We start from the raw sequence: 27222 nt of genomic DNA, 5'->3' as shown, positions 1-27222 counted from the left end.
CAACCAGTAAGACGACGGAACAGGAGAAAATACCCATGGTTGCCAGTTTGAAGGTTTCTTTTTCCAAGACATTGCTTCACAGGTCCCAAAGCCAATATGCTCCTTCCCTGTTATCTCAGAATAAAAGGACAATAGCAAACTGCGTAAAAGATTTTAAAAATTATAGACTCTGAATTTCTTGAAGCATATGGTCAAGCCTTCTTTTGCCTGTGAGAGCCCTTGGATCAGAACTTTTGATGGGATGAACTGAGCCTGACCACAGTTTCTCAAGGTCGGAGCAGCCCACAGAAGGGAGCTTGGCTCTTTCTGCGGACCACAGAGGATGATTTACCTAATTGAAGCAGCTCCTTAAGGTACTTAAAATGAGATGGGATGAGTCTGGGCACAAGTCCCTGGCAAATGTTCACCTCTCAGAAGCAGCGCACAAACTTTATCCAGCCAGCAGTAGCTCTACCAGCAGTGAGGATGATGAGTTCGGAGGACAAGTGGGCATGTGGCAGGCAATGTTTGCACTACCAGGTGCCCCTCAATGTGTCTATAATAACACAAAAATGCAATAAAAGGGAAGACGAGTAAGCTCTGCTTTGCTGTTGCAGACTAAGGCATTTCAGGATTTAATTATACTACAGGTATATAAATTCCGGAAACATGTTAATGCTCCCGTGATTAAAATTATAGAGGGCCTAATTGAAAAAGCATAAACCGAATTGAAGAATTCCTAATTATAGTTTGCTTTGAGGTGTTAATTTCCTCCATAATGAATGCATAATTTCTTGGAACTAGAAAAGGGGGTTGCTGCACCAGTGCGTGGGCTGCAGATGGAATGAGGGGATTATCATAAATGCAGCCAGACAATTCAGAAGAATAAACCTCTGCAGCCATGATGCTATTCTGCCTCTCTGTAATTTCAGTTCTCCTCGCACAGCGCTTTTCCAAAGCAAAAGGCAGAGCTAGGAGATGGCGAGGGATTTGCTTACTGTGCAAAAGGAAGGGGAAATAGGACTGGTTTAATTAAAGTAGTCATGGTGCAAAAGAGGAAGGCGAGGAGAGAGGCAGAGAGCACAGTATTTTTGGTGGGAAGGTCAAACAGCAAAACAGAAGAGGAGGCAATGCTGACTTCCCTAAGCGCCCACCTTGACAGATCCCTATGTAACTGCAGGAGCTGCTGTTGATGCAGGTTGATTTTTTTTCTGCCAAAGGATACACCTTACATTTCATGTTTTCTCTTGCATCCAAAATATGCTTCACTTGGAAGGGAGCTGATGAAGTACAGGATTATCATCATTTTGCACTTTCTGAAAAGCACAAAGTGTCCAGAAGAGGTGGAAAGAATCTAAAGAATCTGGCTGATACTCCTGCAGCTTCAGGTGTATCTGTAATCTGTATTATCCTTACCCAGGAGAGCTCATCTTTACTACTGTACATTGATGATATATAACTGTGAGTAAACTGTTATCTGGCCATATGGGCCTTGTCTAGTAATGAAGTTTCTCCTGAGATTAGAAACAGAGCAGGTTCCCCCTGTTTGTCTTGTGTTTTTCTTAGCCTTTTAGTTTTAAAAAAGCAAACACAAACCCAGCAAAAATATTTTTCTAGTCTTCTCTCTTAAAAAAGATTTCAGGTTCTTATGTGTAGGTTTTCCCTCCACAGTCTGGTAGCTATGGTTGTGGAAAAGGGAAAGAAAGCTTTGAAATAAAAAGTAGATTATTTCTGCATCCAAGTGGACCTAATTTCATGGAAGCCATTGGAAATACCCAAATTAATTCTAACTGAGAATATGTGCAAATATATCCATCCCCTTGTCCAAGCCACAGCTTTTATGAAGGACACGGAGGAAGGTATTGGACAGTCCCTGTAAGGGTGTGTCATAGCCTCTACTCATCCCACAGCTTGGCTCTTCTTGTCCTTGAAATTTCATTCTGGTCTTAAACCAGCGATCACTGAGGATGACGACAAGACCTCAGTCAGCAATGCCTGTTTAATGCTAAGCGACATCAACAAAAAAGGGGTTGGGGTTTTTTTTGTAGATCAAACAGATGGCAGGTGGCTCAGGAGGGAAAAAACACCTCCAAAGCCACTAACATTAGCTCCTGTTGCAGCGAAAGCCGTATCTGTCTGCACTCATTATCTTTAATCTGCCAGCACAAAATAACATTGAACTGGCGAGACAGGGACTGGGCTGGTTCCACTGGGGAACAGCAGCTATTACGTCTAATCTGTGTTGCAAGCCAGGTCAGGCTTATGGAGATGGTCGAGATAATGGAACACAGAGTTTTGAAATGCCCTCTGGTTTTTTTCTTTCTTTTTTAATAATTTTTATTTGCAAGAAGATTAAACTCAGAGAATTTAAAGCATTTTAAAAGTATGATGCATACATAATACAAGTAAATAGATGCAGTAGCAGTGTTCTGGTGGTCTGGGGATGGAAAGGAGGTAATTTTGCGAGTATGGATAACATCTTTTATTAGACCAAATGATACAACTGGAAAAAATGGGCTTTTAAGCACACAAATCCTTCTTTTTGATCAGTGAATACTGACTGTCAATACAGTTGTCTTTTTGACAACTACTTACATCTTGTATATGTTACCACATTTCTGTTTGCTGTGCACGGACACTGCGGCGATGATTAGACTTGCTCGGAACTGTATGGGAATACTTGCATTTTTACATTTCTTTTAATAGCTGTCCTTCCTTGGAAAGACGTGGTCATTAGTCACTCATAGAAGAGTGACGGTGAGTGGAACATTATGAGGTTGGAAGAACTGATTTTAGCATGTGTAGTTATGTATACATAGCACACAGGTATACATGCACACACAGAGGTATTTAGTTGCGCAGACATGCACGCAGCTGTTTCTTTAAACCATCATTATACCTGTGTATTAGCACAACGTTGTCGCTGGGGTTTGTGGAAGCTTGACAGTCTGTTGTGTCTTTTGTGTGGTGCAGAAAGAGACGGTTTCCAGAGCACCTCTTTTCCCAGTGCTGTCTCCTCCTCCCTCCTTCATCTCCGCGGGTCACATCTCAAGTGGTGCCCAGAAGTAGCTTTCATTTTTATTTTGCCTTTTTGAAAGACTTCATAGGATTAACATGTGTTCAGGCTGGAAACTCCAGACTGCATTAGAAAGGACATATTGGCTGGTGGGTGGAAGCAGGAATATTGGACGAGAACGCGGGGGGTTGTTTACATACAGCTGATACTGTGTGGTACCAGGCAAGTCACCCATTGCACTTTCTACGTGCCACTGTTTATACCTCTGCAACAGTGGGGTAGTTACGTATTGTACCTCAGAGACCTGGCAGGATAAAACTCTACCCACCTAGGACCTGAGGCCAAATGACATTACATTTGACGTTATATTATCATTTCTTTTCACCAAAAAAACCCCAAACAACAACAAAACAAAAAAACCCCACTACTTTCTAACATTTTTCATTTTTTAGTCAGTTGTGGGAATTATATGAGATGCTGCAGTATGACTGCAAAGAGATTTCAGACAAAGTATTCTGGCCAAAGATAGTGCTGGCAGGATGGTTTTTCTACAATACAAATATCTTGTTTGGTTTTGCCTTTTTTTAAGCTTGAGACAGTGCACAGTTCCTTAAATAGGTATCACCACCCGTCCCACAGGTAGCTCATCACAGTTGCTGATACTGATTGGGGGGAATACGGGACCATATCTCTCTTCTATACAGGGAGCATGCAGTCTAAACTTTCTTACTTTTTCTAGATGCCATTTCAATCACTGTAGAAACTTAACAAAGCTTGAAATTTTAGCGATAAAAGAATGCCCATGTGAAAACTCTGGCTCCAGATAGTGTTATCCAAGTGTGAAATCGCTAGCCCTTATTTCATGAATTTCAGTGTACAACATGCCTTGGTAGTAGATCTAGACTACTGTAGTGAATATGAGAGTAGAAGAAAATGTGAAGAGACTCTCTTACCGGTCTTCTCAATTAAATGGATTACATTATTATTGGCTCTATCTCAGCAGGTTTTTTCATAGCAATGGCAGTAATTATCATCTCTTCTTTCTATGCCATTTTTACAAATTTGGATATTTTGTTGGTATTCTTCAACTTCAGTGAATGTGTAGAGTTGTTTAATTTAAGTGAATGTTAAAAGAACACATAAAAATAACTTCAAAATGAAGGATCTGGTGTGAATAACTTTGCAATATGGGAGACTATTTCCTCGAGTAGAATCATTATTATAAGCTTTATTTTTGTGAATGCTTTGCAGATGCGAACAAGCTGATTGATGACAGTGCAGCCCAGTATTCATAATGGGCTAGTTTTGGAATTGTTGAAATAGCCAAGCATATTCCAGAAGATGACATTGCAGAACAGTCTCTTTTTTTCCTATTTTCTGCATAAAAATGTTATTGAAAGCTAACCTTAACTTCAGCATATTTTATTCTGCATGGAGCTGTTCCAAAGCATAATGGGAATAGTAGCAATCTTTAATTGATTTTAATGGGTTTTGAATCAGTTCTTAAATAGACAGAAAATTGCAGAACAGTGCACTGAGTTCTGTATGTGCATCCTAGGTGGCTGTGAAACTCAGTTCATTATGTTTTGTAGATTAGTTTCAGAGCTTCTGATTAAAGGTGCTATTGAAGATATTAAGGGTGACATTTTAGAACATGTGAAGTAGGTAACTCAATTCTCAGGAATATATTGCCACCTGTTTGAACCAGAAAACTTTATGAACTTGGAAAGTGTCTGCAGAGGCAATTCTGATTGCCCAAAGATTTGATTACAGGATTGCAGGAGGAGCCTAGTGAGGAAATATTCACCATTATAGCCAAAGGAAAGCAGTGCTGTAGATGTGGTGTGTACTCAGAACCGCAAGTCTCAACATCAGGCTTTATGGCAGTTATCCATTTAGTCCTTGTGAATTTTAGTAGAATTTATGTTATATAAATTGTTTTTAGATTTTAGTGGGTTTTGGTTGAATTTTTTTACAAAATCCCCCCTATGCAAGTTCATGGGAGGGCTGGAGGCACACTGTAAGAAGCATCTCATTTACTGTTTAATTTCACAATTTTTTAGAGTAAGCTCTACAGAGATAGATAGATTTTTATAGGATATTTCTAGGTTCCATCCCTATTATATTTCCTCAAATTTCCCATTATTTTATTTCTTATTGTCTATGTAGCAAAATTCAGACTTTTATTTAGATACCTTTAAGAAAGAGAAAACAGAGGTGTTGATACTCTTCTGTCTCAGTTTGCATCACTGAAGTCAACTTGGCCATAAAACAAGCATATGCACATTCAATAGTTAATCTGCATTCTAAATGTGGGTGTCAGGCAACACATCAAACCCTCTCCCATTCCAGTATGCCAGGAGATGGGTCCATGCTGTCAGAATAAAGGCGATGAACCTTCATGGATATATACAAATATATTTACATTGACTGAACCAAATTTAATGGGATCATAAGTTAAATGGAAAACCAGATGATAAAAAAACTAGTGTTAAGTATCTGTAGCCTGGATTCTGCAACTTAACTATTAACTTTAAAAATGGGCTCTAAAAATAGGCTGACTGGTATCAGGACTGTCATGTTTAACTAAAATCCAGGGAAACTGGTCTAAGGGTGTATTTCCAGTGAACGTTTCCAGTGGGCAGGCCTGCTGTTTGATGACTGAAGTTATATCTGATTTCTGTAGTTTGTTGCAGAGCTCTGCAGTAGGAAATCAGCACTTGGTATCTGGGGCTTCTGTGTGATGCCTGCTAAGGGTATGAACCAGTACCCTGACAATGCTCTCATGGTCTTCAGAGCATGCTTCTTAAAACCGTTTGCATTTTAAATAAGAGAAAATCTGAATTAGTTGTTGGTCCATCTAATTATTGTAACTTCGACCCTTTTCATATGCACCCAATGCCTTTTGTCCACCTCTGTGCAGCATTAATTTTCATGGACTGGTCAGATAGTATTTGGGTTTGATTTTCATGGGTTTGGATAGCCTTTGCAGAAGTGCTGAATCTGTTAATTCCACAGAATAGGTGCAACAATGGGAATTCAATGTCCAGTTCCACGTTGGTTGGACGGACCCTCATGCCTTCAGTCTGAGGTGACACAGCTATTGGAAGCTGCAAGTCTTTTCCATTCTTACTTCGTTTGCCCTTTTTGTCCTTCATTCTTTGAATTAAAATAACTATTAATAAGGAAACCTCTACCCTTTGGTAATATCTTATTTCCTCTACCCTGTCAAACAGTCATTCTGACAATAATGTGTTCATTTGAGCTAGAAATGAGAAGTTCTCTGTAGGGTGAACTGCAGAACCTGCTCACAATAATAAGCTAAAAAATGCACTGAAAGATCAGGCTGTATTAATTGCCACTTTTTTTTTGTTCCCAAGGAGAAAATATTATTGGAAATAATATATGGGTGATATATTTATGCGTTAACTATTAAAATTAAATTAAAATATATGAAATCTTTATATAATACATTTAAGAAAATTTAGTTCCAAAATTGGTCCAGAGGAAGTACGAAGCTACAGAAGCATTGTTTCTTTTAAGCTTCAATAAGTCAGGTGAGGGGATAACTGTAAGGTTACTAAGAAATTATATAACTTTTCATACCCTACCATTACGAGGTGTATAGTGAAGATTTCACCTTGTTGATAAGGATCATGTCAGGATATCAAAGTGCACTGACTAAGTGTTGAATGCTCTTGACTCAGCTTTTTGCCTCCGCATTCATGCACATCCTACATCCAGAACTTGAGTCTGGTCTAAATACATGGCTAGATTTGTGGTCAAGCGCTTCTTCAGTCCATCCTCAAATTGTGCTGCAAGCAGCACAAAAAGAAATCAAGAGCAGGGGAAGGAGAAATTTAGCAGCGCTCAGAGCGATCCGAGTCGCACAGAAACAGGCTGTGATTTGGAATGTTGATTATCTGCAATTGTGCTTCCACTCTGAACAGAGAACTCATCATTTAAAAGATTACCTTGTAGATGATGATAAGAGCACATTTTCTTCCTCTGCAGACAACATTTGTGCTGTGGCGACCATTATGGCTGGTGCTTTTATCAGTGATTTAGAATGGAGCCGTTAAAAACTTTAAAAAGCTTCTATTAAAGTAATGTGGATTTATCCAAGACCTGTGAAATTTATCAAGGGGCCTACTTTTGGCCTCCTTTTCTAATAAGAGCGTGCAGCTGCACAAGAGGGCAGTCAGCTCCCCAGCCTTCTAGGAAGTCAGGCTTTTGGTTAGTGGCCCAGATTTGAGAATCCCTAGAGAGCTCTCTGGAGAGCAGAGCTTATGGATGTTTGGAAACCAGTCCTTTCCTGTCATTTACGGGGACAGCAGTATTACTTGGTTGCAATGAGGTGTCTTGGAGTAGCTTAGCACTAGGAACACAAGACCCCTGCTTCTATCGCCCTGCAGCACACACATGTGTGGATTTGATTGCAGTGTTTGCAAATGTGGCTGAATATTAAAAATTGAAAAGTAGTAGTTAGTTTTACTGTACCATCTTTCAGTTTATTGGTACTGAAGTTGTTGTATAGTGTCAGGAGTTTTAATGCTCTGCTTTTCTTGTCGCTTTTAATATAATTTCAGTGTATGACACTGAAACTTTCTTTTATCCAGCTGGGCATTTTCAGCTGATGTATTGATTCCTGCTATGAAAGCAGTGTTAGCTGATACTGGCTGGAAGCAGTAGCTTTGAAGCTTGGGAGGGGGAGACCCTCAGGAGATCCAGGTTCCTGCCTACCTGATAGCCAGAATAGGAGCTAATAGAATAGTTTGGATATCTCCACCTTATTTCCATTGCCCCCCTTTTTTTTCCTTCCCTCTAGCACTTCCCTCTAGCACTAGCACAAAAAGTTCTCGTCCTTTCCCTTGGTTGTAATCGCACCGCTGTGTATTATAAAATTGTCAGTCTTAACAAGTTGCAAATGGTTGACCCTGCTCAGCACCAGAGATGTGATTGTAGCTGAAGTGCTTTTGTAGGCCAAAAGGGCAGATCCTACTCACTGAGTTTATTTTGAGTTAGTGCCCAACCTCAGTCTTGGGGGTCATAATGTCTCACAATGTCTTCTGAGCAAATTTGAATCACTTTTACTCTTTTGAGAATTGTGGTAATGCAGATGCCAAACTTTAGGGTGGGTAACTGTGTGCTTGATACTCAGAATTCCCACAGGAATTTAATTTGGATGTAGGTTCATTGGCTTTTTGCTTCAGTTATGAGAGCGTCTTTATGCTGCTGATAACGTGTGTGGAAGCACTGGCTGTGCCTTGCAGCACTTCACTGGTTAATGCAGAGAAGTTGAAATGCCTATGAAAATGCCCTAAGGGCAATCAGGAAAATTCTCTTCCTAGGGAAAAACCAAACATGCGGAAAAACAAAACATGCAGAAAAGAGCATAAACTGAAAAACAAAGGTATGACAGAGAAGAAGAAAAAAGAAAATGAGACTATACCAGTCTGTGTACTAGCTAAGGGTGAATGGTGAATCCTGCATTCCTGGAGGGTCTAGAGAGATCAAAATACTGGGAACAAAATATCAGAAAGAGAGAACCAAAGTAATCATTTGATAAGGAAACAATTTCTTAGAGTGATCATCTTCAGTCCAGAGTAATCTTTGAAATCTGCCACGCTCTTGGACACTTGACCGCCTCCTTTGAGATTAGCCACTTGACCACTACCAAATAACTGAGACTCAGAGAAAAGAGCCAGCGTGAAGGATGACGGTCACCAAGTCAAGCAGGTAAAGCACATACAGATGAACGTGCTGTGTCAGTTGCTGTGAGCTGGGGCATAAAGGAAAAGAATGCCAAGAAAGCAGTCAGTCACTCATCCTAAGTTCCACCAGGGTATGTGTTTTAGACAGAGGGAATGATGACAGCAGCGCAAGCTCAGGTACTTGTTTCATAGAAAAGGAGACAGCATTTGAGCATGAGATTAACGGGGTTTTAACGTGAACACAAATGGGACATCTATTACATCTCAGCTGAATGCTCATGTGCCGTTGTGCTTCCAGAGACACCTCAATTTATTCCAAAAGAATAAACATTAAAAGTAATATTTTAAGTCATTAAAAGAGTGAGTTATCCCCCTGAAGGGAAGAAGTGCGTTAATGGCTAAGTAAGAAAGCGCAAATGTGGAAGAATACATCTGTTATTAGGTTCTATATGTATCAAAACTCTTTTCTGATGATATGAAAGAGTGCCTATACTGGTGGAGCATATATTAGAACCGTCAAAGGAGAAACTGAGAATGTCTTCAAAGGTAAATAAGTTCTCTGATGATTAGGGAAGGTGTTCAGTTATCTGTTGATTCATGTTCCTGGAAGCTTCCCCTTCTCTGAAGACAGAAAAGTTTATAGGCTCATTGCTTACAAGTGGGATAACCAAGAGAATGAGAGTCACCCTTTGGACACTGTAGGGCCAGGGAGATAAAAAAGGGAACCCTTGGCCTCTGTCTAGGCTGAAACAAGATTAATACATATTTATATGTGTGTGTGTATATATACACATATATATGTATATACATAAAGGAAACATTTTCTATAACCAGAAAAGACAAGTTTTTGGCATTGGATAGAATAGAAACCAAGAATTTTTAAGTTAGAAGGCATGTGGCAAATACCCGTAAAAATGTCAGCTACAATTTTGCACAAAATGACTAACTTTCCCGGTAGCGTAGATTATTATTGCCAGAGAAAAGGGTCAGGATGAGAACCTGCAGATAGTCTGTTAGTCAACAGTGTCCAAAATGGCAATCTAAAAGTTTCTATTGCTAAGAAGAGGGGAGTGTTTAGGTTAAACAGGCTTTTGCTTACAGCTCCCACTACACCATCAACGAGAATACTTGAAGTATTGCTGGGAAGCCTGTTTATCTTTTGAGAAATAAAAAAATAAATACCAGGGAAGTTCTAACATATTTTATTAAAGCCTCTAATGAACTGTAGGATTGAGGGATGTTTTCCAAAATGCTGAAGGGATATCATTGAAGCCTGCAATCCATACGTCTGGTGGGTTCTCCTGCTGCATTTGCAGACTTCAGTGGCAGCCTGCATAAGGACAACTTCAGTACTAAGCAATTCATAAATTGGTTGTACTTGTAAGGTTTCGTGTTTTTGTGCCTAGCAGTGGGAGCCAAATGATTTCCAAGTGATTCACTGACCACGTTGTTAACAGTGAGTGTGCCAGATGCCCACAGACCTGGAGTAACAGTTAATTCAAAAGCATGAGCTAAGTTTTGGTTCACTCCTGCTTGTTGAAGGTGCCAGAACTTCACTTCCCACAGAAGCACTGATGAGCTATGGCTATGCTAGAAATTTTTCAGACCAATCTTTCTGCAACAATGAGCCCGTGAAAGCCAGGAGAATGATATGCTGCTGGCTGTTTCCAATCTTTTAATCGATCTCCCCTGTCTAACTAAACAAAGGACCAGTTTCACACAGACAGGTGAGGGCAGCACATGTGAATATCCTGACAAAAAATAAAATGACTGCAGCAGTATCTTTCTTTGTCAAAGGGTGAGTGGTGTTAAGCAGACAGTAAACCCACCTCAGCTGTAGCAGCACTGAACCTAAGGGCTTTGTTAACTGCCTGGGGGGGGGGGGGGAAAGCAGCATGCATTTGAATGCTTTGCAACCTCTCTGAGCCTGAAATAGTAAGTTAGAAATAACAAGATTGCTATTACATATCATAGAGGCCAAAGGCTTAGCAAGAATCAAAAAGGATTTTCACAGAGCTGGAAAGAATATGAGGAGTTGTTGTTGTTTCCTGAAACAAAAGTGAATTGGGAGAGCTATAAAGCCATCTGCTCAGCATAGAAGCCAGCCTTTTAGTGATGGAAGGTAGGAGGAGACTTGCCATCAGGAATTAATGTTAGAGAACTCTACATTCCAGGGTATAACCCAAAAAGAGATGTGAGGGAGGGCCAAAAAAAGTTACGTTCTTAGAAGATGTGAGAATTTTTTTGATCTAAACTAATTCTTGCATCCTGAAACTGTTTCAAGAGGGATCTGACACCATTGCCACCTGCTAACACTCTCCTCTACTGCAATTGTCATTTGGACCCAAGCAAAAAATCCATGTTTCAACCTGGTGGCCAAAGAAGAAAGCATCTGCTTTCTAATATTCAGTACATTAAAAATCCATTATAGACTGGGTATTTTATTAGTTAATCTTTTTCCCAAAGTGTGATATGATTAAAATCTATTCTGACCTTCACCAAGGTGTACCTTGATTAACTCAACTGAATCAACAGAACAAGTGATCAGCATCTTGCCCACATTTTACTGACATGCAAAGAACAGTGTTTGCTGTGATGTCCTAGCAGTCTTATTGTGCCTTTTCCTTTTATTGTTGGAAACATTCTTCATATGTAAGGCTCTTGGGGCTCTAATCTTACCTTCCTTTCTCCCTCCTAGTGTCTATCAACTTGTTGTCAAGGAGGAGAAGCTGCAGAAAGCACGGAGAGCTGCAGACATCATTGAATGCTTCTCCGTCCCAGTGAGCTACAAGAATGCTTCCAGTCTTGACTCACCACACTACTTTGCAGCCGAGCTGAAACCCATCAACCTGCCCTTCACACAGCCGTTCACAGTGGGTGACAACAAAACCTACAATGGCTACTGGAATGCTCCACTTTCTCCCCTGAAAAGCTACAGCATATACTTCCAGGCTCTTAGCAAGGCAAATGGAGTAAGTGCAGAGAAAATTGAAGTTGGATCTGTACGTATGACCACCTCTGTCTATCCTCCATGTCTTTCTCCTCCATTCTCCATTGGATGCCAATATAATTACTCCTCATTATTACCCTTTTACAGATATTTGATGAAAATTAAATGTGCCACTACTTGTCCTTCACTCAAGTCTGTCTCTGTTGACTAGATCCAATGAGAAACGTTTTGGGGAGCCAGACAATGTAAAGACACATGTTGGCATGTAATTTACAAATTGAATTGCTTAGAATTTGGGTGTTTTGTTTTTTTTTCTTGCAGTTGCACTAATGCCAGAGTAGGAGCTATTGTCCTTTTAAAAGACATAATTGCAATATTCTGATAGTCTCCAATTCACAGTGCTTGTAGTTTTGGAGGAGACATTATGAGATGAGAACTACGCAAAAGCTATGACGTTGAATTAGGTCATATCATAATGTAGCACTTATGGTTGGGATTTTCAGCTTGAGAAAAATGTAAGTTGTACTGCAGGGAGGACTATTTCCATGTCTTTTGTATTTCTTTTCAATATCCTGAACGATTTTTTTTACATGTATTTACTCTGTGATATTAAATTTAAAATGGAGAGTGCACAGGAAACAGTCTGCCCTATTCTCAGACCCAACTGGCATACACGTAATGCCCCAACAGATCCCATCATAGGAAAAGGAAAGGCTTCTTTTCCCTCTTCCATTCTTCTATTCCAGCCTACAACAGTTTGTGACCTTCTCTTTTAACTCTCCTGTTTTGGGTCTGTTCAGCTAACAGTGTAATGGCCAGATCAAGTCTAAGCAGTCATTCACCTTCCTCCCCTTTTACTCCCCTGATTGCTTTCCATTATCACATAACATGACAGAATTTGATGCTCTGGCCTCATGTAGAGTCTTAGAGAATTAACATGGCATCAGGAAGCTGGGTAGCCGAGTGTGGTGTTAGTGCATTTGCCACTGCTTTCATGAATCTAACTTTAACATAGATAAATTCTCTAAGACATCACTTCTGAAAGAACAAAATTAAAAAACCAAAGGGGAATGGTGTGGGCTTTGGTCTCCACTTGGGATAGTGTCTTTTATACCCAAAACAGAGCCACATATCACGGAGGACCATGCATCGTTTAACAGGCTAGCAATGCCAATGAATGTTCACAACATATCTTGGTGTTTTACTACCTTAATTTATCACCATTCTCCTGCAGAGTTTCTGCTGTGTGGCTGACAAGCACAAATCTCTTCAATACCGTGGTGTTTTTCACCTCGGTTTCCTTTCTAGTCCATTTAGTTTCCTTCCAGCACTACTCAATTAATTCAATTTTGGATTTGCCTTTATAAAGGAAATTGTGAAATATATGTATCTGTCTCTGTGTCTAGTTAGTTCCCCCTTGTGTGCTAGTTAATTGCTAGTGAATGGATCCCCAGGGAAGAAAAAACTTTATTTGCTTAAGTACAATATAATATGCCATAAATGGGTGATATGAATGGAAATGTAAGCTTCCCTTGGCATTCTGGATTAAGGCAGCACTAATGTGTGATTCCTGCTTTTATTGGATCTCTGTAGCTGGCAGGTTACATCACACTCTCTACACATAAGTTGATAAGGACTCAAAAAAGGACAACCTCCTTGGGCTGTTCTAATAGGAACACAAGACAGTAGAGGACTTTTTAAGCATAAGTTAATCAAAGGAGTCTGTATGTACAGTTTATGACAGCATGAGAAGTATCCTGCTAGACAAAGCAAATTCCTATTTGAGCAAGCAATTTCCTCTGTGTTAATAATTTATATTGGTACAGTATATGCTTATATGTCCTTGAAGTGCAGTGCTATGGGAAAAAATTATAGAGGAAATGTCCAAGAGTGGAATATGGACCTTCAAAGGAGTAGCTGTGATACTTTCTTTTTGTGGATAAAATCCTTAAGCCCCACATTTCAAACATTGAGGTCTGATTTTCATCCAGTCTTTTTCAGCTGTAAATAATAAGTTTTGTTTAATTCCCAGAATTGTTTACAGGTATAATTTGTATTTAAGAGTTCTGAGTTTTCACTTATGTCTATAACCTGAGCAGCTTTGACTGGTCTTTGTAAAGCCTGCTAATAATTATGGCTGCAATGTGGCACTTCTGATAATGCACATCTGCAGAAAATCTGAAAGAGTAACAATTTAGCACAATTAAAATAAAGCCTTATGTTCCCCTGCACATGAAAAACTTAACAGAACATTGCCACTCACTTTTTAATTAGGATATTCTATAGTTTCATTAATCACTGACAGTTGTGGAATGATAAAGCTTCTTTCCACACCTGGAACCTGCAATGAGAAACCTTTGTGCAGTGAACCAGAACATCTTCCTTTGGAAATGTAGGACTCTGGGGAGAGCTTAATTTGAAGAAACATGCTGTATTTGGTCAAAAAGCTTGATTGGGAGGAGGTAGAAGTGTTGCAGGAGTTCTGCATTGTTTCAGCTCCTCTGTACGTGCAGAGTTGTGCTCATTTGGTGTTCCCCTCTGCTCTGCAACCATTAGCGCGATTGTTACAGTGAAAGGAACGTAATTAACAGCTGGATGAAAAACAAGTGTGGCAAATTGCTGCAAAATCAGATCACGAGCTTTTCTGCCTTCTCATGTGCAATGTTGTACTTGTTTGAGAGTTTGAATGGGTAGCTGTCGTTGGCTGAATTCTTTTCTGTGGACAGTTGCATGAAGTTTGGTCAACGTGGTGTTGCTTCCAGACAGGGGTCTAAATAGAACATCTGTGCGACAGAATGGTTTTCAGCTTTGTTACACAAAACGCTTCCAAATTGTGTGAATTTCCCTCCTAGGGACTGTTGAAAGCCAGATGCTGAACTGAAATGTGTCAGAGTTTGAAGTAAGAGGGGAAAAAAGATAAAAAGGAAGCAGAAGCTCCGGGCTTTGTAACTGTGGGGGTAGGAAGCACCGTTAGTTACTGTTTAATTGTTAGACAGAATTAGCACAAGAATTGACACAAGAGCGGACAACTGGCTTCGCTCTCCTCTGGCAGGAGCTCCACACATGCTGCTGCAGCCTTCCAGGTAGTTAACTGGTGTTTGCTGGTTGTCCTGTGCCACCTGCTGCAGATGGCTGCCTGACAGAGCATGAAGTTTTCCTCCTCTGAAAAACCTCCCTGAGCTCACGCCTTTAAAACACCAGCCCTTTCGGTGTTTATCCGTCTGAAAGGTGAGGCCAGGGTGGCAGCACCGTTACTCCTTATCTACTCCTTATCCTCTCTTATCCTTATACTGGCTTAATAATCAAAGTTAAATGTTGCAGGTTTTATTGTCCCCAAGTTCTTTATCTGGGCCATTGTAGGTGACGGTCTCTGGTTAGTGATCCAGTCACGTGGTCAAATGGGGAGAAATCTTTGGCTGTTGTGTGAAACCTGCCTGAATTTCTGAGCAGCCCAGAAACCAGAGCTTCCTAAAAATCCTTCCTGCAATTGCATTTTACCTCACTGAGTTAAAATGAAATCTTGTAATGGCACAGTTGCAATCAATAACTCTTGGCCATTTTTCCTCTAAATGGGGGATGAGGCAGAAGCCTTTGTAACACAGCTGGAGATGATGTGGGGGATGCTGCCAGCTGCTCTTGCAGCCTGGTGGTCCAACAGGTGAATGATGTTTTCAGGCCAGAATTGTGAAAAGTAGCACCACAAGAATCGATGAGAATATTATTTTTGAGGGAATGATAGACTCTACAGAGATTCTTATTGATTTTTTTCCTCTCTAATGACTTCTACTACATGCACAATTGGGCAGTTCATTATTATCAGGGGACTTCAGGCTGGATTTCTAGATGCTGACCGGTCTACTTGCAGTACACAATATTCTTCTTCTGGGACGTTTTGGAGGTATGGATAGAGCTGCCAACAGAGAGGTGGCATTCATCCCTGTGCAGATAGCCCATGAAAAAAACAGTGAGGTACTTCAGTTCAGCACGAACCCTGTTCTAGAAAATTATGTGGCACCAAGGCCACCTGCATTGCTTCTGTGAACTATTAAACCGCTTTGAGGAGCAATGTGTTCAGTAGGATTTTGGGTGTACAGTTTTGTTCACATATGCTTACTGCTTCTTAATCTCATGTTGGAGTCGGTGGGGCAGAAATAAATCAGCTGTGGAAGCACTTCACTCCTTGTAAGCCCCTGTTTCCACATCTGGTTTGCCAATTTGGGCCAGAGTATGTAGACCTGAGTGTTTTCTTGATAGTTCTCTCAACAGTGTAAATAAAATCCTCCAGTCGACCTCATGTTTGAGAGTTTGGGAGGTATGGGTATTCAATTATTAACTATATATCATTGGAATAGCTTTCTGTTGTAAATAATAAAATCCCTAACCATTCTGTTAAACTTCCCTTCTCCAAATGAGACAGATACTAAAAATAGGCGATAATTTGAAAGGCAAGTACTAGGGTTAGCTTAAGTCTCTGGGAGAACTAGCAGTTTCCTTAAGCTGGCAATAGAAATTATAGGGGAGTCCCTGGACCCTGCACAGACATATGCATTCATTTTAAAGGCAGCAAACAGTTGGCTTCATCAGGATAAAAAAGCAGCAGACAATCTAGAGCTCTCCTGAACTTGAGCAAAATTTGTTGATGACCAAAAAAAATAATTCCTTAGGATGTTCAGTGGACAGAACCACGGTTTGTATCCTGTGTGAAGCAAGTTGCCAGCAAGCATGCTCAGTCTATAGCTCTGGGACACAAGGAACTAAAGTTGAAACTGAGGCCAAGTGGGAAATGGGTAATTACTTGTCTTGTCTGTGCACCAGCGAAAGTTAAAATTGCTTCTCCCCAGTTTGAGCTGCCTGATGAAACTGTGCCTGTCACAGGGCAGCCCTGAACAGTACGTCTGGGGACAGCAAGTCTCACTGGTGCTGGCAGGTGGTTCTTCAGGCAAGGCAAGCACTGTTTAACCAATGCAAAGTCATAATAATAGTAAAGGAAAGAAAAAATTGTGGGTGTGAAAACAGATGGATGAAAAAGCTCTGCTTCTTTTATTGTTGTTCGTAGTCTGTAAACAGCAAGCTGTCATTGTAAAAGAAGAGAAAAAAAAATCATTTGCCCTTTTAGGTTGTGAAGATGCAGCTGTCACATAAACATATGTCCTGCTGCCCTCATAGCCCTTTTCTGCAGAAAATTGTTCCCATCCAAGCACTAAAGAGAAAGACGCAGAGCTTGTCTTGTTATCATCCAGTGTACTTCAGTGAAATGTGCGTGTAGGAACCTAAAAAATTAGTAGACAGCATCAGCTCCCTTTCTTTGAAAAAAGGAAGAAACAAACTATATGAAAGGAATGTTTAAAAAAACCCCTGGAAATTCAGAGGGATGCTAAATCAGGCTCATGGTGTGTAGTTTCAAGTCTGTGTGCATGAGCTGTATTGGCAGAGAGGGCTTACCCAGCTCCTCAGCACAGTCCATGTCCTCTTCAGAGGGTCTCCAGCTCATTCTAACTGTAGGTGAAGGTCTGCCAGCACTCTGAAACACAGTACTCATATTGTCTATGTCCATGGTGTGTGGACTTAAAAATTTAGCCAGGCTTCAGGCTTGAGTGAGGGTACACCATGATCATGTTTTATTCATATGGAAGTATGTTCCAGAAAACAAGTATACATGTAGATGGGCCTAATATGCAGCTTTCTGGATACAAGGCATGTTGGAAAATGAAGGTTGGATCAAGACCTGTAGGATGTATACATGCGGTGTTATTCTCTTCCAGGATCTTGGTTAAAATATGCCTACGTTGTTCTACTACTGTTTGGGTATAAAATGTCTGTCGTAACCTGGCAGTGATATAGAGTAGTAGCGCTAGTGGGATCTTAAATTGAATTATTCCTGTGACTTCAGCCGTAATACGAAACAGATATTTTATGCTGAATATGTAGGATCTTGGGTCATCATTAAGATTATTGTAGACGTAAGTTGTCAGACTTATGTGATATCATAAAATGGGAATTAGGTATCACAGCATTTGAAAGAACATTCAGAAACAACAGGGAGACTCAAATTTGGGGAAATTATTTTTGGTTTTTTACAACTTTTTAATTATCTCTTTATTTCATTATTTTTCTTATAATTGCTTTAAGCCATCTGGATGGATAATTGAGAATTACCTACGTTGTGTATTCCTGCTTGGAATAATTGGCTAAACAGAAGCATCTTACTTTACTGGGGGCAGGAAAGCACCTTGTCTGAATCAAAAGTAGTATTTTTCAGAAAACAAATATGATTGTGGGAAAATGGTTTTACTGAGTTTTTTGGAAAAAACACGTATATTTATTTATTCTGTTTCTTCATAGAAAAGTTCATACAAACTCACAATTCTCAGCATCAATCAAAGAAAAACAGAGTAAATTTAAAGAGATCTCATTTTTATGAGACACCGCAGAGATGAGCAGTGGGTTGATCAATGAGGTGATCGATGCAGATAGATGGAATAATCAGCCCTAATCAGGAGTACGGACTAGGTTCAAGTCTTCAAACTTTAGCATCCCTAGTAGCTGGATGTCTGGTGTCTGTGCAGGTTTCATTTTGGTTTTTCTTCGCAGAAGATGCAATTTGAAATGAAGTTCTGAAGCCCAGATGTCTTGTTCCTCTAGTGATTGATTGCCCTTGCTTTTGGCAGTGCCAGATCATGGTCTTCTGATAACTATGATTGTCTGTGCTAAATGCAGCAATTAGTAGATGTAGATGCAAACAGAACACACTGCATCCTGTCTTCTCAAATTACCCTGTGGGAGGGTAATGTGCAGGAATATGCACATGCTCAAATGAGATCAGTTACAGCATCATTAACAAGATTTCAGTTTTTGTTTTCTCACCTTTTCTCAACATTGACTAATTTCTCCAGCATTTTGTTGCACTTTGAAGCTAGCAGAAAGCAATAAATACACACAAAAAAATTCCACAACAAAATGTTAGCAAGTGTCCGCCTACTTTTAGACTTCAAAAATGCTATCTTGGTATTTTTTATTTATTTTATTTTTCATTGCTGATTTTCCAGGTCACCTTGTCCTAGATTATAAACTACATAAGAATCTGTCTGTCTTATAATTCCCAGCATTATGTGCTGAGGCTGTGCTCTGAAAATAAAGCTATGTTTTTCCTGCTTCATATATCATCATTAGTAATAAAGATTTGGGATTTCCAGAATAGCTGGCAATTCGAGCTGATTATACACGAGGCAGAGATGAATGGGGAGCTCTGTTGTACAGCTACGTTGGCTTTGCAGTGCCGATGGTTGTACAGGTTGTGTAGAGGAGTTGATTTGTGAGGGAGAGAGGGGTGAGTGTGCCAGAGAGAGGTCTCTTGTTTACTGGGATAGACAGTGCTTCAGTCCCACTCTGGGGGATGTACGGCTGGGAAGTCTGAAAGACAAAAGAGTTTGAAGCAAGATCAACAAAGGGAGTTTGTCCTGATTTTCATTGGGTTTAGACTACGTACAGGGTTGCTTACATCTAGACAGTGTGGCTGGCTTGTATCTTGATGGATGAACAGAACAGGCATCAGAGGGAATCACTCTTGTGTTTCCCAGTGTGGATCCTGCAGTTAACCCCTTCTTCTGTGCAATGTAAGTGTGAGGAGAGAGGCACAAACAGGACCGTGTGTTTCTGCTCAGGCCAAGGAGGGCCTGTCACAGATGGAACAGATTTTCCCCAGGAGCAAACTCAGACTTTTACAGTGTTCATCTTATTGCTTGAGGATGGAATGAGATGCTCAGCAGTGCATTTGCTAGGCTGTTGTTTCGAGAGCACAGACAGCATCCATATTAATGTAGCGTTGTTACACACAGTAATTTATGCAGTATTCGTTACACTTGAGACATGTACAAGAGCATGTAAAGACATAAAGTGCTAAGAAAACCCTGCAGCAGATTACCGCCTGACAAAGTCAGCTTTTTAACCAAAGCAACACATTAAAATTTGGACAGCAATGATGCATCGGACAGAGGCAATCCATGCCAATAAGGGCTATACACTGAGGAGCTGGGGATACCAGAAGGGATGTGTTTTCAGCAGAAGTGGCCTGAGAAGGCTGCCGAGTTTAAGCTTTTAGTTTAGACAAACATAACATTGCTGTTCCGATCCAAACTCCTGTTTACGCAGATCTGCGGGCTCTGAGATGGATTGAACAAAAGTGTTGGGTTTTATCCCAGCTCTGCAATGAAGAACTGCAGTGGTGTGGGCTGTGTTTGAATAGCTCATTTGGCAGAGCCAGCCATACAGCATGCTGGTTTGCTTCACGTACATATCAGAGAGCTGAAATACTCAAATGACTGCTTCAGTGTCTGTTTGCCATGTGTTTAAATAAATACCCAATTTGCAAAATTTGCAGTAATGGTGCATGAAAATTAGATGTACAGTTGTATGTACTTTTGACCCAAGGCTTGTCTGCCTATTACAGATCAGGTCATTTAACTGGTAAATTCCATTAGTTAGTCAGGCAGTTACATGGGACCCATCACTCACACATCGAGTGTGGAAAAACATGTTGTCACTCTTAACTTCTCAACAGTTAGAGAAGCAGCTGTATGCAAGTCCATTAGCATGGGGTGCTTTATGCAACTAGTGGTGGTATTTTCAGAGATGAAGTGTAAGAAAAACACTTATTTGTTTTAGTATCTGTCTAAAGGAATGTATATTTATTGTAGATGGGCAAATTACACACCTTGATTTTTTCCTTTTTTTTTTTTTTTTTTTTATTTTTCAGGAAACAAAAATCAACTGTGTCCGGCTGGCAACAAAAGGTATGTGGATCTCCTTTTCCTGCAAAGCACAATGCCAGTAATGTAAAAGCTGCAGTGGTGACACAACCTGGTTACAGTTATTATTCAAAGAACAAGCCTCTTTCTTTCTTTTTTGCTTTTTTTTTTTTTTAAAGGAAGATTACAAAGGCAGAACAACAATTTCCAGAACCACTTCACTATATGTGTGGACTCTGTTATTTTTTTGAAGACCAGGTGTCTGTCTCTCTGTGATTCCTTCTTTCTCTTATTCTGTTGACAGCTTTCCTGTCATGAGGACTGTTCTTGCTATTGGCAGAATGTCACTGAAAAAGCTTCCTATTAACTTTGTTCTTTCTGCAACTGTATAAAGTAGATAAGTATGAGATCTTGCATAAGCCTAAACTTGAACACAGCGGGGCACAATTCTTACATCATTACATCTTACACCATTTTCGTGGTATAATTCAACAGAGTGGAGTACATTCCCTATTTTCATTGCAATTAGTTCAGAATAGACCAAATGGATAAGTCAGACAGATGAGACTGAGCAAACCCAAGACAAATATTGTTAAGATGCAATGGTCCAATCCTCAGGTTGCTTCACAAGGTGTAGCTCTTGAGGGACCAGTGATGACAGTGTCCAGGTTCCTTCTTGGAATTTAGAATTAGTTTTAAGAACTCTTCTAAGGACTTCAAAAATCACCCCAGGGGCTACTTTGCCAGCAGAAGTGTCAGAAACCAATTTACTTGTAACAAAACCAGAGAAGTAGAGGTAAAGAGACTTCCTCAACACGTCTCAAAATGAGCTGTAAGGAAATGATAGGGTAATTGCCACGGGCCATACTACAGGTGTGTACTACTCCATTTCCAAAACTCAGGGTTGCATCCTGTGCTCTCGCTGCTTTGCTGTAGTGTGGAATAACTGCATTACTGCCTGTGGAGTCTTTCCAGAGTCGAACAAAAAATCGGCAGGAACCCATGACCCTTTTTTCTTTGAGGCACCATCCATTTTTTTCACTCCTTTCTGTCTTGTGGCAGTAACAGAAGTTAATTACTTCTAGGTACTTTATCCTCATCACTTCTGCATCTGCACTTACAGAGGAGTTGGGAGGGATCAAAGAAGCCCCAGCTAAGAGTTGTTGGGTAGCAGAAGAGGACTTTTCAACCTTTACGTGGAGACATCCCCCAGTCTGTTACAGAAAGCCATGCGCTGGGATGGCAGGTGCTGCATGGAGTTCCCACCTGTGCAGCTGTTTTCACTGCTGAGACCCGATATGCAAACTGGTAGGGCTGTAAGCAGTTGTGTCACCACTGAAAGCTGAGGATGATGAGCCATTTCTCCCCTTTCCCCCTTTCATCTGTGGCTCTGGTGCTCTCCATATCCTATTGTTGCTTTCCTTTTTAAAAGTTCCTCATAAAATCTTCATTTAAATCATCTCTCTGGGCTATGAACATTCTATGTGTGTCAGTCTCCCCTGCTTCCCTCTCCGTTTTTCTAGCTGGTAGTGATGTGACCATTTTGGATACCTTATTTTGGCTTTCTGGTGGTAGAAAGAGAAAGAGCAGGACGGGGTAAGATGAGTCTGGATGAAATGAGTCTCCCCAGAGTTTTCCCAGAGCATGACTAAAGGTCTCTTCATGAGATCAGAGAAACTGGATTAATTCAGTTTTGGAAACCTGTAGTTTCTTCTGTTTCAGTCATTCTTTTTTCTGGAGTTGGTGGAAGAATGTTGTCATGCTAGCAGCAGAGAAGATACTTGCTCTGTGACTATTCGAAGAAAAATAAAAACTCTACGTAGTTTGAAAAGTCCCATTCTTGCATGCCCTTTTGATTTTGCTGTCAGATTTGGGTACTTCAGAGAAGTGTCATATAAGTATTTGACCTTGACTTCTGCAAACTGATTTAATTTTCGTTAACTTGTTAGGTCTCCAGGAATAGTCAAAAAGCTACCCTCATCCTGTCGTTTCTGAATGCCGTCTCTTTTTAAAAAAGGATCTTGTATTAGTATTAATTTGATAGGAGATATAAAAGAGATGGTAGAGCCTGAGGATGCCTAGAGCCACTGGTTTTTTGGTGATCTTATTCTTTAGCATTTTTCTTGATTGACATGGACGGAAAAGGACAAGAAATTGTGGTAGTTCTAGTGTTTATTCTTGCTGTCTCAATGGAGATAACTTTTTATTTACAGGCCAATGTCTTATTTCTATACATGGAGTGTGGAAATCTCTGTGGAAATTCTTTTTTTTTTAATTTTTTTTTTTCCTTGTCCTCACTCTGTGAATTGCAGTGCTGTATTTCTCAGTGCCTGAACATTACCAAGGACAGTGGAATATTCACAGCTGTGGCTAATTTTATGCAGTTTTAGCTCTTCAAAGGTACAGTATTGCCTGCAGCTCACAAGAAAGGTAGCATCATGAGCAAATTTGTAGTCTTGATAATGTAACAGTATCTTCCATTGCTGGCATTGAAGTACAAGCAGCTGAGCAATCGCTGAACAATGTGGTTCAGTGATTTGGAGCTTTCCCATAGTTTCAGATTTCCGTATGTCACGAGGCTGAATTCCCACCATACTTTAACTCCATATGAACAGAAGTACTCAGACACTCCACATCCCAGCCCCTGAAGAGGAGTGTCACATCTGCCCTGCCTCTGCTCTGCGGCAATGGACAGAGACACCCACAGAACTATAATATCCTTGTGACCTGACCAAAGCCTGATAGCTGGGATGTTCTGGCTGACCTACTGTGCCTATGCTGTCTTCTGTCTGCTCATTATATTGATTATCTTTAATGGCATTGCCTTGTATTTGCCTTTACTTGCATTGTTGTTTTTCTGAGGAGAGAATGAGAGAACCTGTAGTCTGCCTTGAACGAAATCATCAGAGCTGCTAGCAAAGATACCACTGTGGTGGCTTTGGCAAGAGTCACTAAAAAAAAACCCCTTTTTTGGAGTCAGCCTAATCTCAGCATGGACAGCTTAAAAGCTCTGCTTTGAGTTGATACCAGAGAAAAAGCATATTTTGTTTTGATGCAAGAAAATAAATACATACTACTGGTGCCAGACCAAACATTAATTTTGGGCTATAGGCCTAATTTTTCCATTCCTAGACATCTGACACTGCAGTAGCTCCATTAACGTTAGTGAAATGAGTTCTGATCTACACCAATGACAGCAAGATTAGGATCAAGACATGTTTAAGCAAGGCAAGTGTTCTATTGAAGTACTGGATTAACAAGGGCAGTAAACATGAGTGTGGGAGTAATTAGGCAATAAAATGTGTTAGACAGTGTGTTACTGGGGGATTATAACACATCTTGGGTGTTGCTGCAAGGCACCTGTTCAGAAGCTGAGTAGCTTTAATTACTTGAGAGATACATGAGGCTGTTCCACTGTTGCTACTTCAGCAGGCTGGGAGGCAATTTGATTTGTATGTCCCATTGCCTCAAAACCAAGAAAAAAAGTGCTTTAGTCCATTAAAGAGAGTTTTTGGAGATTTCCCAGTTTTCGCTCTTTTAGCAAGGAATAAGGCTGTTCAGATCAACTTCAGTTCAGTTCAGCTCCACGCAGGAGCTGCTTCCCATCTGTTCCAGAGGTGCACTCGTCTGCATGGCTTTCTGTGTGCGGGTCCTGTTTAGATGAACTTGATTCTTGTGGTTGCAAGAAAGATATCTCAAATTTTTGTGTATTGGCTTATTAAATGTTGCATGGGGAAGGGTGTCAACATTTCAGAGTACTAGGTCATGACACCAGTAGTGCGTCCTCCAAAGCAGAGCTGGTAGATACCCAGCTGGTCAGGCACATCTATTGAGCTCATTTCCTTCCATCCAGTGTCTCAGTATAAGAGTTGGGTGATGCCAGTGGAAAGGGCCAGTGGCAGGGACCCCTCGTTGGCCTTTGCTGTGGTGACATTTGACAATCCATCAGAAAGCGCTGCGTTTGTCCAGTCTGTGTGGCCATTTCATACTTTGCCAGCATGTTTTAAATCCACAAGCATTATTAACCTTTTGTATCTACATCTGTATTTATTTTCAGGTTCATTGGTCTCAGATTTCTACCACTTCCAGCCGTAAACATCTCTACTCACATGGGCTACTCCTCTTTTTTAAATTACTGGAGTAATGTTGTCTTTCACAGCATTAGTCATTTGGATGCATATCATTAGCATAAAACACTCTTTAAAAACAAATTTCTAATTAAACCCCAATTTACCAGCTCTCTGCCATAAAATTTTTGTTCAGCCAGTTTATTTATTAGTTTTGCCATTTGGTTTCCTTGATAGCATTTGTTTTAATATGTCCCATTCTTTCTGAATTAACTGACTTGTTCTCCCTGACTTAAAGCAACATATTTATATTGACACTTTATTGGACAAAATTGCAACCTCTTACCAAGACAGAGCGATTACCTCTTGTATTCTTAAAGCGCATTAAATTAATTTCACAGTGTAATTGAAACCAAGGCAGAGGGCTCATTAATGGTTCCTTATCTCCTGATACTCATTTCTTCTTTCTTTAAAATGTGAGTTCTTGCAAATGAAAGAATGGAACTTTAATAATCATTACGAGGTACATTTTTATTTTTTTCCTTTTTTTTCTTGTGCATGCTGCCTGGGAACGATTTTGCTTGTTCTTAGCAGTAATAGGTAGGCAACAGGTGACCACGCGAAACCCGCCCAGCCTCTTGAGCACAGGTGATTATCAGTTCAGGAAAAGGAAAATGGTTCAAACTTCCAGAAGTCTGAGCAGCTTCGTGACTTCTTGTTTCATATTTGGTTTGCATGGGAAAATGCTTCTACAATTATTCTAACTACAGTATAAAGGCGGCACTGTTTAGATGGCACGCCTTGTGCACTGAAGTGAATATACGCCTGTGCAGAGGGTCGTCCAGAGGTCCAAACACCACTTAAATCTTCACAGGAGCACTTGAGCATGACTGAAGAGCCCTATGGATCCCTTTCTGGCCCTCTGCAGAGGCTGTATCTCTCCCTGAGCATGCATGGAGATGACCGTGTGTTTTTTAATTAAAAGTAGCTACGGTTATCAGCTGGGGCTGATTATTACACTTACTCTTAGACTGCTGAGTTCTGCTGTTGAAGAAATGATGACAGGAAAATGAAAACTAGGTTCTGTCAGTCCTCTGTATAGAAACTTCTGCTGGAATCAGAAACATTGCAGAATCAAGTCACTGTGTAAAGATCACCATTCACAGATCACTAGTGAGGAGGTTCAGAACTTCTCAAGGGTTTTGCTGTTTCCATCAGAATGAACTTGAAGGTCTTTGTGTCATAAATTTGCCTTGTTGTGTATAACACTGGGACCAGTACCATCATTTCACTCCAGAAAATTTAAATATAGAGAGGAAATCCTCTCAGCTTGTGGAAGTAGTTTCTTCCACTTTAGCCTGATGTGCATAGAACGACTTACTGGGCTGTGACAGTTATGTGTGATTAATATGAAAGGGAGGGGAAAGGAGGGTTGATTTCTCAGTTTTGGGATTGATTACATTTTTGTAGGAATGTTCCTCTTGCAGTTCTGCGTGGTTATGTTCCTATCTAGCTATGACTTCACCACCCAAGAATTATTTTAACTACACACCAGGGCAGCTGTAATGATACAGGGGTAAGAAGGTACTGGGATTACTGTGAAGTTCAAATGCCTTTAAGATTGAGAGAAATGGACCTGCTTATTTGTAGTGCATCAGCACTGAAAAAGGAAACTTCCCAGGAGAGGAGTGCCTAACAATCTTGAGGCCTCAGAAATGGCCCTGAAAGGTGACCAGGGAAGTCATGGCGGGGGGGGTGGGACAGAGGACAGGGGACGGGACGAACAGAAAGACTGCAAAATACCAATGGAAAATGAGGAGAAAAAAAATTCCTACTGTTCACACACAGTTTTGCTGTATATGAAAACTGTTCATTTAATAATTCTTGCTCCCTCAGATTCATTTAAGAGGGCTCTGTTGTTTTCTGAAATATATTCTGGTTTTGTAGACAGATAATGTATTTTTTAAACAGATCTAATCCCACTTCAGATCTGTTTGTTACTGCATCTCATACACTGGGTTATTCCTTTGACATCTAATCCCACTTCAGATCTGTTTGTTACTGCATTTTGTCTTCTCATACACTGGGTTATTCCTTTGACGGGTTTATTCTGGTTTGTGCTATTTATTTGAGGGTTTTATCAGACTTTTTAAGTTAAATGCATGAAAATGTTTTTTTTTTTTCTTTTCCCCTGAACAAATCTCTCCCTTCTTAAAGTTATTTTTTAGCACAAGTTTTTATATCACCATAATTAATTATTAATAACAGACACACTTATGTTGCTCTTACTGAAAAATACTCTCCGCTGAGAAGACAACTCAAATTTCCTGGCGTGTGGATGCCCACTTAATCCAGTGAGCATCTTTATTTTCACTGAATTTGGTATCAAGACTTAATTAGAGGGATTTAAAGTGTTGACTTTAGGGGCTTCCTTAACCCAGGGAGCTAATGAACCAGCTTTGAATTAGTGAAGAACCTGGTGCAAAACTGGATGAGGCCACAAGTGAGCTTGATAACCTCAGCCCAGTTTCTAGAGGACATTGTCTACGCTAGAGCTCTGCTGCATTGGCAGATCCTAATCTTGGGCTCCCCAATTAAAATAAGCAGTGGGAGGGGAGAGACTGGGAGAGGCACAGTGTGTAAAGTAAAATTTGGGATAGATTAGCAACAGTAGACTGAAAATATCAGCTCTGTAATTCAAAGCATCCACTGCTGGGATACACTGGGTTGCTTCAGAAAAGAAGGGTCTTCA

At 40.3% G+C, this 27222-nt stretch overlaps 1 protein-coding gene across 1 annotated transcript in view; it reads left to right on the top strand.

Moving 5' to 3' along the window:
* Positions 1 to 27222, top strand: part of PTPRT (protein tyrosine phosphatase receptor type T) — a 350381-nt gene that overhangs the window by 243336 nt on the left and 79823 nt on the right. Inside the window, exons 11-13 of the mRNA XM_035900121.1 lie at positions 11408 to 11681; positions 20412 to 20448; positions 25062 to 25118. Of these exons, the coding sequence (XP_035756014.1) occupies positions 11408 to 11681; positions 20412 to 20448; positions 25062 to 25118 (368 nt within the window). The remainder of the gene's footprint in view (positions 1 to 11407; positions 11682 to 20411; positions 20449 to 25061; positions 25119 to 27222) is intronic.

Source organism: Egretta garzetta, unplaced genomic scaffold (genome assembly GCF_000687185.1).
Source record: "Egretta garzetta isolate BGI_Z169 unplaced genomic scaffold, ASM68718v1 scaffold178, whole genome shotgun sequence".
NCBI lineage: Eukaryota > Metazoa > Chordata > Aves > Pelecaniformes > Ardeidae > Egretta > Egretta garzetta.
The sequence above is the reverse complement of the archived record's forward strand: the minus strand, read 5'-3'. Positions and strand labels throughout refer to the sequence as shown.